Raw genomic sequence first — 14464 nt, forward strand, 5'->3', positions numbered from 1 at the left:
TAATAACAGAGAGTTTGGTTGTGACAGTTGACTTAAACCCCACCCTATTACTGGTATCTGATCTGTCAAACTGATTCAAATACACAAATGGAAATATGAGGTATGGAAGGAGGTATCTATCTTACTTCTTTCTCCATTCTCAACACAAAACCTCTTTATTCTATAGGTCAATAAATAGCCCTGACATATATAAATCCATGCATGAACACACACACACATGCACACACACACATACAGTATAAATATAAGAGGAATGTATGTTTGAACATAAAACCTTAAAGTTACAAAAACAGAATAGGACATTGTAATGTTTGCAATCTCCAAGGAAATCCTACTTAAATGAAAGAGGTTTCAATTAAACCGCAAGTTAAATCTCAAATTCAACAACAAAGTTAGGCAATATAACCATTACACACAACACACACACACAGGGGAGAGAGAGAGAGAGAGAGAGAGAGAGAGAGAGAGAAAAGAATTGAGCAAAAAAATACAGAGACTGAGTGGTTATGTAGAGAACTGGTAAGTAGGGAACCACTAAGCAGTGAATGAAAATAGTGAATACATTCTGAACAAATGGACATGTTTAGCTGAAACAATAGATTATCATAGTTAAATGTAGGTCAAAAATAACTTTTACAAAAATGGTTGTATAACAAAACGAGGAATTTTTTATCATTAAAAAATGTTTTGATGAATAACTTTTGTGGGTTTTTTTTTTTTTTCTGAGAGTTGCACTGACAGACCAGTTAAAGTGCTGGACACTGGACAACATGGACCACCAGTTTGTATTCTATCATGAGTGGTAAATTGACGAGAGCTAAACTAAAACTACAACCAAATATGTAGATTAACATTATTATTATGCTTCAACGCTATTTTGTGTACATATTTTTCTGCATGCAATGACACACACACACACACAATATGCTTTATTTGAACTAAATGTCTAACCAGGGACAAATTTTAATCATTAAAATTCTTTCTTCTACAAAAGTTGAACCAATGTAAAGTTTGGAATTAAGTTTTTATCTGTCCCTGAATAAATTACTTCTCAGACTCCAATCATTTCTTATGTTGACACAAAGTCATCCATTTATGAGAGAAAAGTGAAATCTCTCAAACACAAACAATCAAAACTCAGTTCACATTTAAATAATTTGTTGTTATTTGTTCTACCAAAGCACATCAACTGTTACTATTCAATCAATATAAATTACCTGACGTTATTGTGTTCCCAATTACATTACCTGCTGTTTCTCTACAGTCAGGTCAGGTCAGGAGTGGCGGCATGTGCCATTGCATTCACCATTTGTTGGTATATTCCTGGGTTTTTCCAGGTGATCCATTAAGTAGAGTCCCAGTCAGTCTCCAACCCTGTGAGACACTTCCTCATCTGCTGCGACCATGTGGCATGTGGTTGACCAACATGAGCTGTCAACCCAGCTGGATCCTCAGTGAAGAGAACACAGTAAGCAGGGTCCGAGTCAGAAGATCAAGTAGCATGGCTGGGACTCCCGAATCATATAGTGCTCATTTGAGGTTGAATAAATTAGAGAAACATCACAAATCAAAGTGCATATGCACATAAATGCAATTGCTTTTTCTGCACAATAATTGAAGAAAAATCAGGAGGAAAGTAAGAATGAAACAGAATTAAATACAAAAGGAGTACATCGTTAATAATACAATTTGAAGACTTTTAACAATGAAAGTTACAAAAACTAAAAAAAAAAGAAAACATGAGTTGAATAATGATATGAATCATAACAAAACCTTTTGTGATATATTACGGGTTTTTTTGTTTGTTTTTTTAACTATGTATATGTGTTTTTTTATAATAAAAAAGGTAATGTAAAGAGCAGTTACTTCAATTTGATATAAAATTCGATACAAAAAAATACTAAAATGTTTGTTCAACACCATTTATACATAATCTGCTTTTTAAATAAAAATAATTAAAACAATTTCTATATCAATTGAAAGTACTTCTAAAATAGTCTACAAATAAAAACTCTAAGTCAAAAAATGGTCTATATAAATATAAACTGTAAGTACTTCACATATAAAAGTTAATTTTCAAAGCGTTAAGCCAGTTTTAACTCAAAAATGTCAATTTTATAAATTGAGAGGATAGGCCGTATAAGTTAATGGCAATATATACTGATAGCAATATATATTTCATAGTATATATATATATACACACACATATATATATATATATATATATATAAATGTGTGTGTGTGTATGTATATCTGTGTAGTTTTATCAACTTCAGATAAACGAAAATTAAATGAATTTCTGGAAGGACTTAACTTAAGCCATTAAACTAAATGCCATGTCGCCTGCTCTCCTATTATCTGTACTATTTTAAACCAAGCTTAAATAATTTTTAAAATTATATTAATTCCTTTGATTAGATACAAAGTCTTTAAAAAAATATATCTTTCAGAAAGAAAAGAGCCATGTTAGACTAAATTGACCTCAGTATGTAACTGGTATTTTCTGATTCACTGAGTGATGAAAAGGCAAACCTCAGTGGACATAATGTAAAGGATTTAGTTTGATAGACAAGTGTGTCAGTCATATCAACCACACATCTAATCACAGTAACATTTTGATAATTACTAATTAATTACTGATACATTAACACATTTTAATGACTTGATATGATACTTTTAAAAAATAGATTTAAAAATCTAAAATATTGAGATAAGAATGGTTTAATAAAAACAGCTTTTAAGAAAAAACAAAAAAAAAACTGAGTAATAGTTACATATGATATTGATCTTTAAATGATTCCTATTGATTATTACTTATCAACTGTAAACTTAGTTTCTAGGGATCAAAATAACTAATATAATATGCAACACCTGATTAGAGTTGTTCTGTAAAACACACACACACACAAACTGTGTTAAATCATTTTTAAATCAGGTAAAAGTTCTAACATAACCATATCTTTTTTTATTAGGTACATTATTGACTCGTGTATCTGTGTGTGTATATATATGTATCTATACATGTAGTGTGCATATATAGCTTCCATGACTTTCGGAAACACTTTTTTACACTCAGAGTTGCTGAAGCATGGAACAAACTACCTGCATCAGTTGTTAGTTACTGAGACATTGCATCCTTTAAAACCTCCATGCTTCCTGAAGTTCACCAACACTACACCTGATATCCCCCCTACCTGCTTCATACACATGCACACATTTCTATCATGACTCATACACTGTTCACTTTCCTGACTTTTGTCCATAATTCTATGTACTGTACATGCACCTTTGAGGAGTTGTAGTGCACCTGAGCACTAGACACAATAATTTCATTATTATTAATATATATATGTATATGTCAGTATAGCGGTGTGTGTGTGTGAGAGAGAGAGAGAGAGAGTAAGAATGCATGGTGACTGACTGAAGAAGTTACTGTATTAATCCACCCCCACCCTCCATCATGTGACAGGGGAATTTTCCTAAATTTTTTGCTTGCATAATTTATCCTATGCTCAAATAATCGCAACATTTTTGATGGTTACTGCTCAAGTATCTCTCTCTATATAAACGGCAGTTTGTCTGTGTGTGTGTCTGTGTGTCTGTCAGGTTGTACCCTCACCCTGACCACGGCTTTCAACCGATTCTGATGAAACTTGACACACACATAGCCCAATGTCATAATTCAAAACTAACGCAGCGAAAATTTTGAAAAGTTCCCCCAGTTCTGAAAAAAATCGATAAATTCGACATGGGGTCGACAATTAGAAACACAAACCGCAAACTGTCTAGGGGACGCAACTCCACCTTTTTTAACTAAAAAAAAAATTTACCATCATTTTCTTCCATTTTTTTGCTATTTTTTGGCTATAACTCTCTAGAAATGCTTTATAGTTATTTCCCTTACAAACTTGAGCAACGCCGGGCAATACTGCTACTCTATTAATAAATATAATACATTGTACTGATATGTCTATAAATATAAATACATATATAATATTATACATATGCACACATATATACCAATTTATAAATATCTGATCTATGAATCTATAAAGTATTACTGAATTAAAATAACAATCAATGAATCCAAACAAAAAAAAACAAACAATAGCTTTTCTTTTTTTCTTTCAAATTCCAAGACCACCTGAAATACACTTTGGAGTTATACTTCTTCACCCCAGGTGGGCACAAGTTCACTTTCATTGTCAAAGTCCATTTTATGTGAGGAACAAATTGATGAGTTATTAGTTGACTGGTTGTTGATATTAGCCTGAGAAAAAGACAAAATATATAAAACATGTTTCAATGGTGGTTAAAACATCACAGATTTCAAAATAATCTACCCCACAGTCTGACACCTTGGGCAAGTATCTTCTCCTATAGCCCCAGGCCGATTATATAAACATAATCAGCTCTCCTGCTTATAGCTACACAATAACATTGAGATTCGCTTACTTTTTATCTTGTCATATATATATATAAGGCTTTGGTCAGCTTAAGGTTATAGTAGAAGACACTTACCCAAGGTGCCACACAGTGTGATTGAACCCAGAACCATGTGGTTGGAAAGCTAGCTTCTGACCACCACTCAGCCATGCCCACACCTACATGTGCAAATATATTTAGCTTCAATGAACTTTTCATGCAGACAGTAGAATATGGTGCAGTTTTGTGATTTGCTTAAACAACATCGATACCAATGCCAACGCCATAACACTGACAAAGACAGAGAAATATGTTCCCGTATATTGAACAATTTTATCGTGATGTTGCTGTAATGATGTTGTTGTTTAACCCTACATCAATCTTGATTGAGTCTTCCAACCATGACCATCCAATCTTTTTCCAGATATGGTACTACATTATTCCATTATTCGTGTTTGATTATTCGGGTCGAGAGGTAGGCCCCGAAAGGGTGCGCATTCTCTCCTGATGACCCCATACACTTGCTAGCTTCTGATATACGGAGCTTTTAACTGGTAGCACTTGCATGTGCAAGTTGTTTGCAAGACACAGTAGGGTATGGTTTGAGGGGAGATTTGGTTCCTATTTCTACCAGCTCAAATGACAGCAAAGAGCCTCCTTAATAGGTTTGTTGCTGTGTAATATTCTATGCCTGTAAACTCAGAAGCCCTACAGTGATTGTCTAAAAATAAATAAGACATGAGCCATTGGACAGGGGGGTGGTATTCAGTGTTAACTTATAAGAATGACAAGATAAAGAAAAAGTAGGTGAATCTGAAAGTTATTATGTAGCTATAAGCAGGAGAGACGATTATGTTTTTGATATGGTTTTGAATAGGTGGTGTATTCTTCGTGAAAAAAACTCCCACTAGGTTGTACATGATAGATGAAAACAAGATTAAGATTGACCTGAGGCTCCTCTTTATATCCCTGTAGTATGTGTTAAAAGGACAAGCTAGATACACAGGTTGGCAAAGATTTTCTAATTTCCTTAGTAAGTTAAAAAATATATTGTTATATTTCAAGATGGTTTATTTATATATATATTTTTTTGCCAATATTTATTTTAAAAAATAGCTTTAACAAAAAAGGTCACTTTAAAGATTTAGAGGATTACTTTAAATTATCGATTTAAAGCTTGAATCATCTGATTGCATAGTTTTAACAGTATTTAGACAAATAAGGTGGCGAGCTGGCAGAAACGTTAGCACGCCGGGCGAAATGCTTAGCGGTATTTCGTCTGCGTTACGTTGTGAGTTTAAATTCTGCCGAGGTCGACTTTGCCTTTCATCCTTTCGGGGTCGATAAATTAAGTACCAGTTACACACTGGGGTCGATGTAATCGACTTAATACCTATGTCTGTCCTTGTTTGTCCCCTCTGTGTTTAGCCCCTAGTGGGTAATAAAGAAATAAGTATTTAGACAATAAAACCATCAAACAATAAATCCTATCTATGTACACAATAGAATATTCCAGTTTCTATCAATTATCTATCACCATTTTACATTTGTTTTGCCATCCTTACATGGGTTGGACATGTTTTCTCCAGTACAGAGTCTTTTGCAACAATCTAAGATCAACCTGCTCCACCTCTAATTCTTTCCTCATGATCACTTTGCGGCACGTAAAAAGCACCATCCAAATCGTGGCCAAAGCCAGTGCCGCCTCGACTGGCTTCCGTGCAGGTGGCACGTAAAATGCACCAATCCGACCGTGGCCGATGACAGCCTCGCCTGGCACCAGTGCAGGTGGCACGTAAAAAGCACCCACTACACTCACGGAGTGGTTGGCGTTAGGAAGGGCATCCAGCTGTAGAAACATTGCCAGATAAGACCGGAGCCTGGTGCAGCCTTCTGGCTTCCCAGATCCCCGGTCGAACCGTCCAACCCATGCTAGCATGGAGAACGGACGTTAAACGATGATGATGATGATGATCCCTATGTCTATATATCAAAGCACCCTCTAGCTGATTCCTCTTGCATCAAGTTTCTCTTTCATCTCATTTGTTCCTTGTTGTTTATACACATTAACATTACACACCCAGTACATCACTCATTGCCGTTTATTACAAGCCTTCAAACATCTTCCATATTCAATGCAGAACTACATTTCCTTACCAAAGCATCATGCAATCTGCTCTTTACTCAAAGAAAGGGTCACTTTGTTGTCCACAGAAGTAAAAGCTCCCTAAACACTTTCCACTTCATCCTTACTCTGGTTTCTATGTTTGATGGAACATCAACCTTTTCTGTCACCAGTTCCTCTCTAAAATAAATGGAATTATCACACAATCAACCCCCTTTGTGATGAATTTAACCCTTTAGCATTTAAACTGGCCATACCCAGTCCAAATATTCTAACCATTTTATGTTCAATCTGGCCAGATCTAGCCTCTCACACATACACTACAATGCCATTTTAAAAATAAACAATCATGCCAACGGAATCTTGAAGCTATGAAACAATGCATGATTAATTCAAAATTAAGTGAATAAATGAGCATTACAATCGACAGAGTAATCAGAATGCTAAAGAGTTAAAAAAACAAAAGCTGACACGATCACTGTGAAGTGAAACCAAGACTACAAGCTGATGACAGAAGAGGGTGTATTACCTTCCAGGTGCAATGGTTGGTTGACCAATTCAAAGCTGTCAAAGATGGACTTTGGAAAATCTTACAGGGATTATATTCTGGAACTTCACAATGAGAGTAATTTTGACTGACGTCTCTTGGAAATGTTGTTGTTAAGAAACCTTCATCTTTTGAGTGTTGCAAATTCATTTCAGGAACAATCTGGAAACCATTTCCTGTATTTCTGCTAAAAAGTTGAGCTGTCAAGAGGAGAAATAATTCAGTCCAAAAAGTTTGCTTTTATTTTTTTTAATCATTATTTTTGTAATTATCATGCTAATTCAACCAGTTCTCTGCCTTAGCTAGGAAAATTGCTTAAAAGCATTTCATCTGTCTTCACATTCTGAGTTCAATTCTGCCAGGGTTGACTTTGGTTTTCATCTAATCTGGGGCTGTGGACGTCAGCAGCCGGGTGTGTTGATCGGAAGCTGGGGCAAGCGGAAGGGGTCAGCCGTCAGGCGTGTGCAGGGAGCGGAGATTGCGCCCTTTCCAACGTGGGTTGTGCAGGGGACAAGACGTGTGAGGACGTCGCTAAGGGTTTGGGCTAGCAGCTGCTATCGTTAGTGTTCGGGTCGGGGCTGTGAGGAAGGACTAGTCATCACTGGAGGGTCTCCGTCACTAAGAAGAGAAGGTAGGTGCCTCTATATTCAAATCGCGCACTCACCACACAATTCTGCCAGGGTTGACTTTGGTTTTCATCTAATCTGGGGCTGATACAATAAGTACCATCTGAGCACTGAGGTTGACATAAACGACTTACCCACTGCCTTGAAATTGTTGGCCTTGTGCCAAAAATATGAAATCAATATTTTCATGTTTCCTTTACATTTAAAGGCAGAGTTCCGGTGGAATTGCCACTGTCCCAGACAAAATGCTTAGCACCATTTTTTCTGGTTTTACATTCTGAGTTCAACTATGCATTTCATCCTATCAGGTAAAACAAATACCAACTGAGAATTAGGAGCAATGTAATTGACTGTCCCCCTTTCCCAAAACTTCAAACCTTGTGCCTATAGTAGAAAGGACTTTCATATCTCCCAATTTATCAATCGAAATAAATACTTACCGTCATCAATATCATCAATATCAATTACTTTTTTCACATCAACATTTTGCAGGTCATCAGTCAGTTTACTACACTGTGCATCATTCTTCTCTAAAGCAGCAAGTGTCATTAGGGTCTTCTTTTGTTCGGCTGATAAACCACGCCACATTTTGGACACTTTTGATGCTATGTCCATGTCATCTAATCGTTGTTCATACGGTCGGTGTTTCATTTCTTCAACTATTTGTTTGTAAAAGAAGAAATAACTGCCAAAACAAAAAAAAAAGAGAGAGAGAGAGAGAGACATGTAGGGAATAATAATGAGATGTGTATAACTGCTTGCTTTTATTTCTGATACTTGAAAGCAAAATAATACAATAAAAATAATCACACAGCACATAGTTTGTTAATACCAAGCAAAATGTAACAGAATTCTGACATGAAAATTTTGTAATATCTATATATATAACAATTAACCGTTTTGTTGCTATATACCCTTGGTTCTATGATACAAATTCTGTCTGTGCCATGAGGCACATAAGGCACAAACATGGTCTCTCCAACTAGCTTTGTTTTCTGTCATTGTTCTGGTCTCATTCCAGCTTACCCACTCTTTTTGCCTCCTTTCCTTGTCAATGGTCCTTCACCATATGGTCTTAAGGGTGTCTTGCTGCTCTTTTCCCCCACAGGCCTCAACATTAGTGCCACCATACGATCACTTTCTCGATCCTGTCTGAGGACGTGTCTGATCCGGTTCCTGCATCTCCGTCTTATTTTGTCTTTAATCCTGTTGGATCCTCGTTGTTGTCTCAATTGTGTCATTTCAGACTCTTTGCAGCCACTTGATCTCAAGTATTCTCCTTAACCATGCCGACTGGAAGCCGTCCATTGTTTTGTCTTCTATTTTTGTCCCTTTCTAGTTTTCACATCCATAGAATGATACTGGTTGGACCAATGTCTTAAATAGCTTCGGCTTTGTTCCGCAGCCTATACCTTTGCTTCTCCATACCTTTGTCAGATGGTAGAATACTCTCTGGGTTTATACCCTCCCTTCCCTCACCTTGTCTTTCTTGGCTGTCGCCCTGAAGTAAGCAAATTCTTCAACATCTTCCACCGCTTTGTCACCATTTCTCACACAAGCCTGTTGTCTGGCATCGTCCCTTAGTGTTTTACATTTTTCTGGGTTGAGTTTAAAGCCAGTTCTGAGTAAAGGCATGAAGTGAGACATCACAGAGAAAGTAGAGAGAGGAGTCAATGAGGCATTTAGGAAAGAACATTTTGGATTCCACAAGAAAAGAACCACAACCATGCAAATATTCCTCCTCAGAAACATTTTAGAGCAAGTCCAGGAGCAGAGAGCGACATTGCATGTCCACTTTGAAGAAGCCACTGAGAAAGACTAGGAGGAAAAAATGAGATTGTATGGCATTCCTGATAAGCTGACAAGAATGGTGCAGGCTGTGTACAATAACTTGAGTGCACAGTAGAGGACAATGGGGACAAGACAAGATGGTTGAGGGTTACAACTGGATGTGTTATGTCGGGTTTCCTGTTTCTCATGGCAATAGACTGGGTCGTGTAAAAAGGAGCACTCCATCAGTTACGACGACGAGGGTCCCAGCTGATATGATCAACAGAACAGCCTGCTCGTGAAATTAACGTGCAAGTGGCTGAGCACTCCACAGACACGTGTACCCTTAACGTAGTTCTCAGGGAGATTAAGCGTGACACACAGCGTGACAAGGCCAGCCCTTTGAAATACTGGTACAACTCATTTTTGCCAGCTGAGCGGACTGGAGCAACATGAAATAAAGTGTCTTGCTGAAGGACACAACGCGTCGCTTGGAATCGAACTCACGACCTTACAATCGTGAGCCGAATGCCCTAACCACTTAGCCACGCGCCTTCACATAACTGGGTCGTATAAAGAACAACAGAAAGGCATAGGAATGGATTTGATGGAACCTTAAGGGCATGCTTAAAGATTTCAACTTCAGGGATAATGTAGCATTACTATCATCCATCTACAAACACATCCTGAGCAAAGCATACATATTTCTTTATTACCCACAAGGGGCCAAACATAGAAGGGACAAACAAGGACAGACATAGGTATTAAGTCGATTACATCGACCCCAATGCGTAACTGGTACTTAATTTATCGACCCCGAAAGGATGAAAGGTAAAGTCGACCTCGGCGGAATTTGAACTCACAACGTAGCGGCAGACGAAATACCGATAAGCATTTCGCCCGGCGTGCTAACGATTCTGCCAAGTCACCGCCTCCAAAGCAAAGCATACAGACCAGTAGAGAACACTGACAGAATCGGATTTATGTTAACCAATGTGATATCTCGTCAGCATCAAAAAGTTAGCTTAGCCATGGCTGTGTGGTTAGGGAGCTTGCTTCCTAGCTACATGGTTTCGGGTTCAGTCCCACTGCCTGGCACTTTGGGTAGGTGTCTTCCACTATAGCCCCCGAGCCGACCGGAGCTTTGTGATTGGATTCGGTAGGTGGAAGTTACTGCCGTGTGTGTATGTGTGCGTATAGCTGCTCAGTGCCTCTCCGAAAGAGAGAGAGAGGGATATCACTTCTCGATTCAAATTCTTACTGTCAACTTCGGTCGGAAAATGAATTCCAGCTAAGCAATTTTTTAACTTAATTCAGCCCGTATTCTCCCAGAAATATTTCTATGCAATTGTTTGATCTTTAGTTCCCCATTTTTTATCTCTATTTATGTTATGACTTTTTCACTTTTACTCTGCTTATTTCAGCCTCGCCTCGTATTACATATCTTTATATATAAAACTGTAGTTGTGTGAGTGTCTGTCTCCTACGATTTAGATTCCTAACTACTCCCACATTTTGCGGTGCAGTTTAACCAAAACCGGGTATCTTATAGTCGTGATTCATATCGAGCCCTTCTGGGTATTAGCGCGCGTCTACGATGTGTCTACGATTTTAAAAATAATTTAACATCATTTTTTATTCCATTTTAATGCATAATTTTTCGTGTGTCGATGGCGGCGGAGTTGGCGTCCACGCTCACACCTGCACCTGTTTGCTTCTCCCCTTCTTCCTTCCCTCGTGAAGCTGTGGGGAAGGGAGTTTAAGGAAATCAACGTCGTAATGCGTTGTCAAGGAGACCAGCGTTCTTTTAGAACAATGACTTCATGAATTGAAGACACCAAAACAGAAATGGCTAAGAAAGCCCGAATTGGCATCTATAAGGGAAGTAACTCTCTAAAAATGCTTATATAGTTATTTCCCTTACAAACCCGAGCAACGCCAGGCGATACTGCTAGTTATGTATAATTCATTAGTTATTGTTGTCTCTCTCATGTCCTGTGTTAAATATATATATAATCCTATGGATCGCCCCCCTCCCCCCCTAATTTTATCGATCAGCCTCACGTCTCGTTAAATATAGAATAAATATTTATAATTTTATAGCTCCTTATTTTATATAAGTTTTTCCTTCCCCGCTCACACATGGCTGCTAGTTTTCGCGGGGTCGCCCGCCCTCCCACCCCCTCCACCGTTACAGGAAGTCCTAAATTTTCTCATCCTTGTTGTCTCCCATGTACACTTCAAAGTCTTACGCCACCCCCACCGCTACAGAGAGTCCTAAATTTTCTCATCCTTGTTGTCTCCCATGTACACTTCAAAGTCTTACGCCACCCCCACCACTACAGGAAGTCCTAAATTTCTCATCCTTGTTGTCTCCCATGTACACTTCAAAGTCTTACGCCACCCCCACCGCTACAGAGAGTCCTAAATTCTCATCCTTGTTGTCTCCCATGTACACTTCAAAGTCTTACCCACCCCCACCACTACAGGAAGTCTAAATTTTCTCATCCTTGTTGTCTCCCATGTACACTTCAAAGTCTTACGCCACCCCCACCGCTACAGAGAGAGTCCTAAATTTCTCATCCTTGTTGTCTCCCATGTACACTTCAAAGTCTTACGCCACCCCACCACTACGGAAGTCCTAAATTTCTCATCCTTGTTGTCTCCCATGTACTTCAAAGTCTTACGCAACCCCACCGCTACAGAGAGTCCTAAATTTTCTCATCCTTGTTGTCTCCCATGTACACTTCAAGTCTTACGCCACCCCCACACTACAGGAAGTCCAATTTTCTCATCCTTGTTCTCCCATGTACACTTCAAAGTCTTACGCCACCCCCCCGCTACAGGAGAGTCCTAAATTTTCTCATCCTTGTTGTCTCCCCTGTACACTTCAAAGTCTTACGCCACCCCACCACTACAGAGAGTCCTAAATTTTCTCATCCTTGTTGTCTCCCATGTACACTTCAAAGTCTTACGCCACCCCCACCGCTACAGAGAGTCCTAATTTTCTCATCCTTGTTGTCTCCCATGTACACTTCAAAGTCTTACGCCACCCCCACCACTACAGAGAGTCCTAAATTTTCTCATCCTTGTTGTCTCCCATGTACACTTCAAAGTCTTACGCCACACCCCCACGCTACAGAGAGTCCTAAATTTTCTCATCCTTGTTGTCTCCCATGTACACTTCAAAGTCTTACGCCACCCCCACCACTACAGAGAGTCCTAAATTTTCTCATCCTTGTTGTCTCCCATGTACACTTCAAAGTCTTACGCCACCCCCACCGCTACAGAGAGTCCTAAATTTTCTCATCCTTGTTGTCTCCCATGTACACTTCAAAGTTTACGCACCCCCACCACTACAGAGAGTCCTAAATTTCTCATCCTTGTTGTCTCCCATGTACACTTCAAAGTCTTACGCCACCCCCACCGCTACAGAGAGTCCTAAATTTTCTCATCCTTGTTGTCTCCCATGTACACTTCAAAGTCTTACGCCACCCCCACCGCTACAGAGAGTCCTAAATTTTCTCATCCTTGTTGTCTCCCATGTACACTTCAAAGTCTTACGCCACCCCCACCGCTACAGAGAGTCCTAAATTTTCTCATCCTTGTTGTCTCCCATGTACACTTCAAAGTCTTACGCCACCCCCACCACTACAGAGTGTCCTAAATTTCTCATCCTTGTTGTCTCCCATGTACACTTCAAAGTCTTACGCCACCCCCACCGCTACAGAGAGTCCTAAATTTTCTCATCCGTTGTCTCCCATGTACACTTCAAAGTCTTACGCCACCCCCACCACTACAGAGAGTCCTAAATTTTCTCATCCTTGTTGTTCTCCCATGTACACTTCAAAGTCTTACGCCACCCCACCGCTACAGAGAGTCCTAAATTTTCTCATCCTTGTTGTCTCCCATGTACACTTCAAAGTCTTACGCCACCCCCACCACTACAGAGAGTCCTAAATTTCTCATCCTTGTTGTCTCCCATGTACACTTCAAAGTCTTACGCCACCCCCACCGCTACAGAGAGTCCTAAATTTTCTCATCCTTTTGTCTCCCATGTACACTTCAAAGTCTTACGCCACCCCCCACCGCTACAGAGAGTCCTAAATTTTCTCATCCTTGTTGTCTCCCATGTACACTTCAAAGTCTTACGCCCCCCCACCGCTACAGAGAGTCCTAAATTTTCTCATCCTTGTTGTCTCCCATGTACACTCAAAGTCTTACGCCACCCCCACCGCTACAGAGAGTCCTAAATTTTCTCATCCTTGTTGTCTCCCATGTACACTTCAAAGTCTTACGCCACCCCCACCGCTAGAGAGAGTCCTAAATTTTCTCATCCTTGTTGTCTCCCATGTACACTTCAAAGTCTTACGCCACCCCCACCGCTACAGAGAGTCCTAAATTTTCTATCCCTTGTTGTCTCCCATGTACACTTCAAAGTCTTACGCCACCCCCACCACTACAGAGAGTCCTAAATTTCTCATCCTTGTTGTCTCCATGTACACTTCAAAGTCTTACGCCACCCCCACCGCGCTACAGAGAGTCCTAAATTTCTCATCCTTGTTGTCTCCCATGTACACTTCAAAGTCTTACGCCACCCCCACCACTACAGAGAGTCCTAAATTTTCTCATCCTTGTTGTCTCCCATGTACACTTCAAAGTCTTACGCCACCCCCACACCGCTACAGAGAGTCCTAAATTTTCTCATCCTTGTTGTCTCCCATGTACACTTCAAAGTCTTACGCCACCCCACCGCTACAGAGAGTCCTAAATTTTCTCATCCTTGTTGTCTCCCATGTACACTTCAAAGTCTTACGCCACCCCCACCACTACAGAGAGTCCTAAATTTCTCATCCTTGTTGTCTCCCATGTACACTTCAAAGTCTTACGCCACCCACCGCTACAGAGAGTCCTAAATTTTCTCATCCTTGTTGTCTCCCATGTACACTTCAAAGTCTTACGCCACCCCAC

At 39.5% G+C, this 14464-nt stretch overlaps 1 protein-coding gene across 1 annotated transcript in view; it reads right to left on the bottom strand.

Annotated features, from left to right (window-relative positions):
• Positions 1–4018: 4018 nt before the first annotated feature.
• Positions 4019–14464, bottom strand: part of LOC118768054 — a 51013-nt gene continuing 40567 nt past the window's right edge. Inside the window, exons 11-13 of the mRNA XM_036513831.1 lie at positions 8164–8408; positions 7080–7297; positions 4019–4270 (exon numbers count right to left, since the gene is read on the bottom strand). Coding sequence (XP_036369724.1) covers positions 4163–4270; positions 7080–7297; positions 8164–8408 — 571 coding nt within the window. The 3' untranslated portion in view covers positions 4019–4162. The remainder of the gene's footprint in view (positions 4271–7079; positions 7298–8163; positions 8409–14464) is intronic.

This window comes from Octopus sinensis, linkage group LG26 (genome assembly GCF_006345805.1).
Source record: "Octopus sinensis linkage group LG26, ASM634580v1, whole genome shotgun sequence".
Lineage (NCBI taxonomy): Eukaryota > Metazoa > Mollusca > Cephalopoda > Octopoda > Octopodidae > Octopus > Octopus sinensis.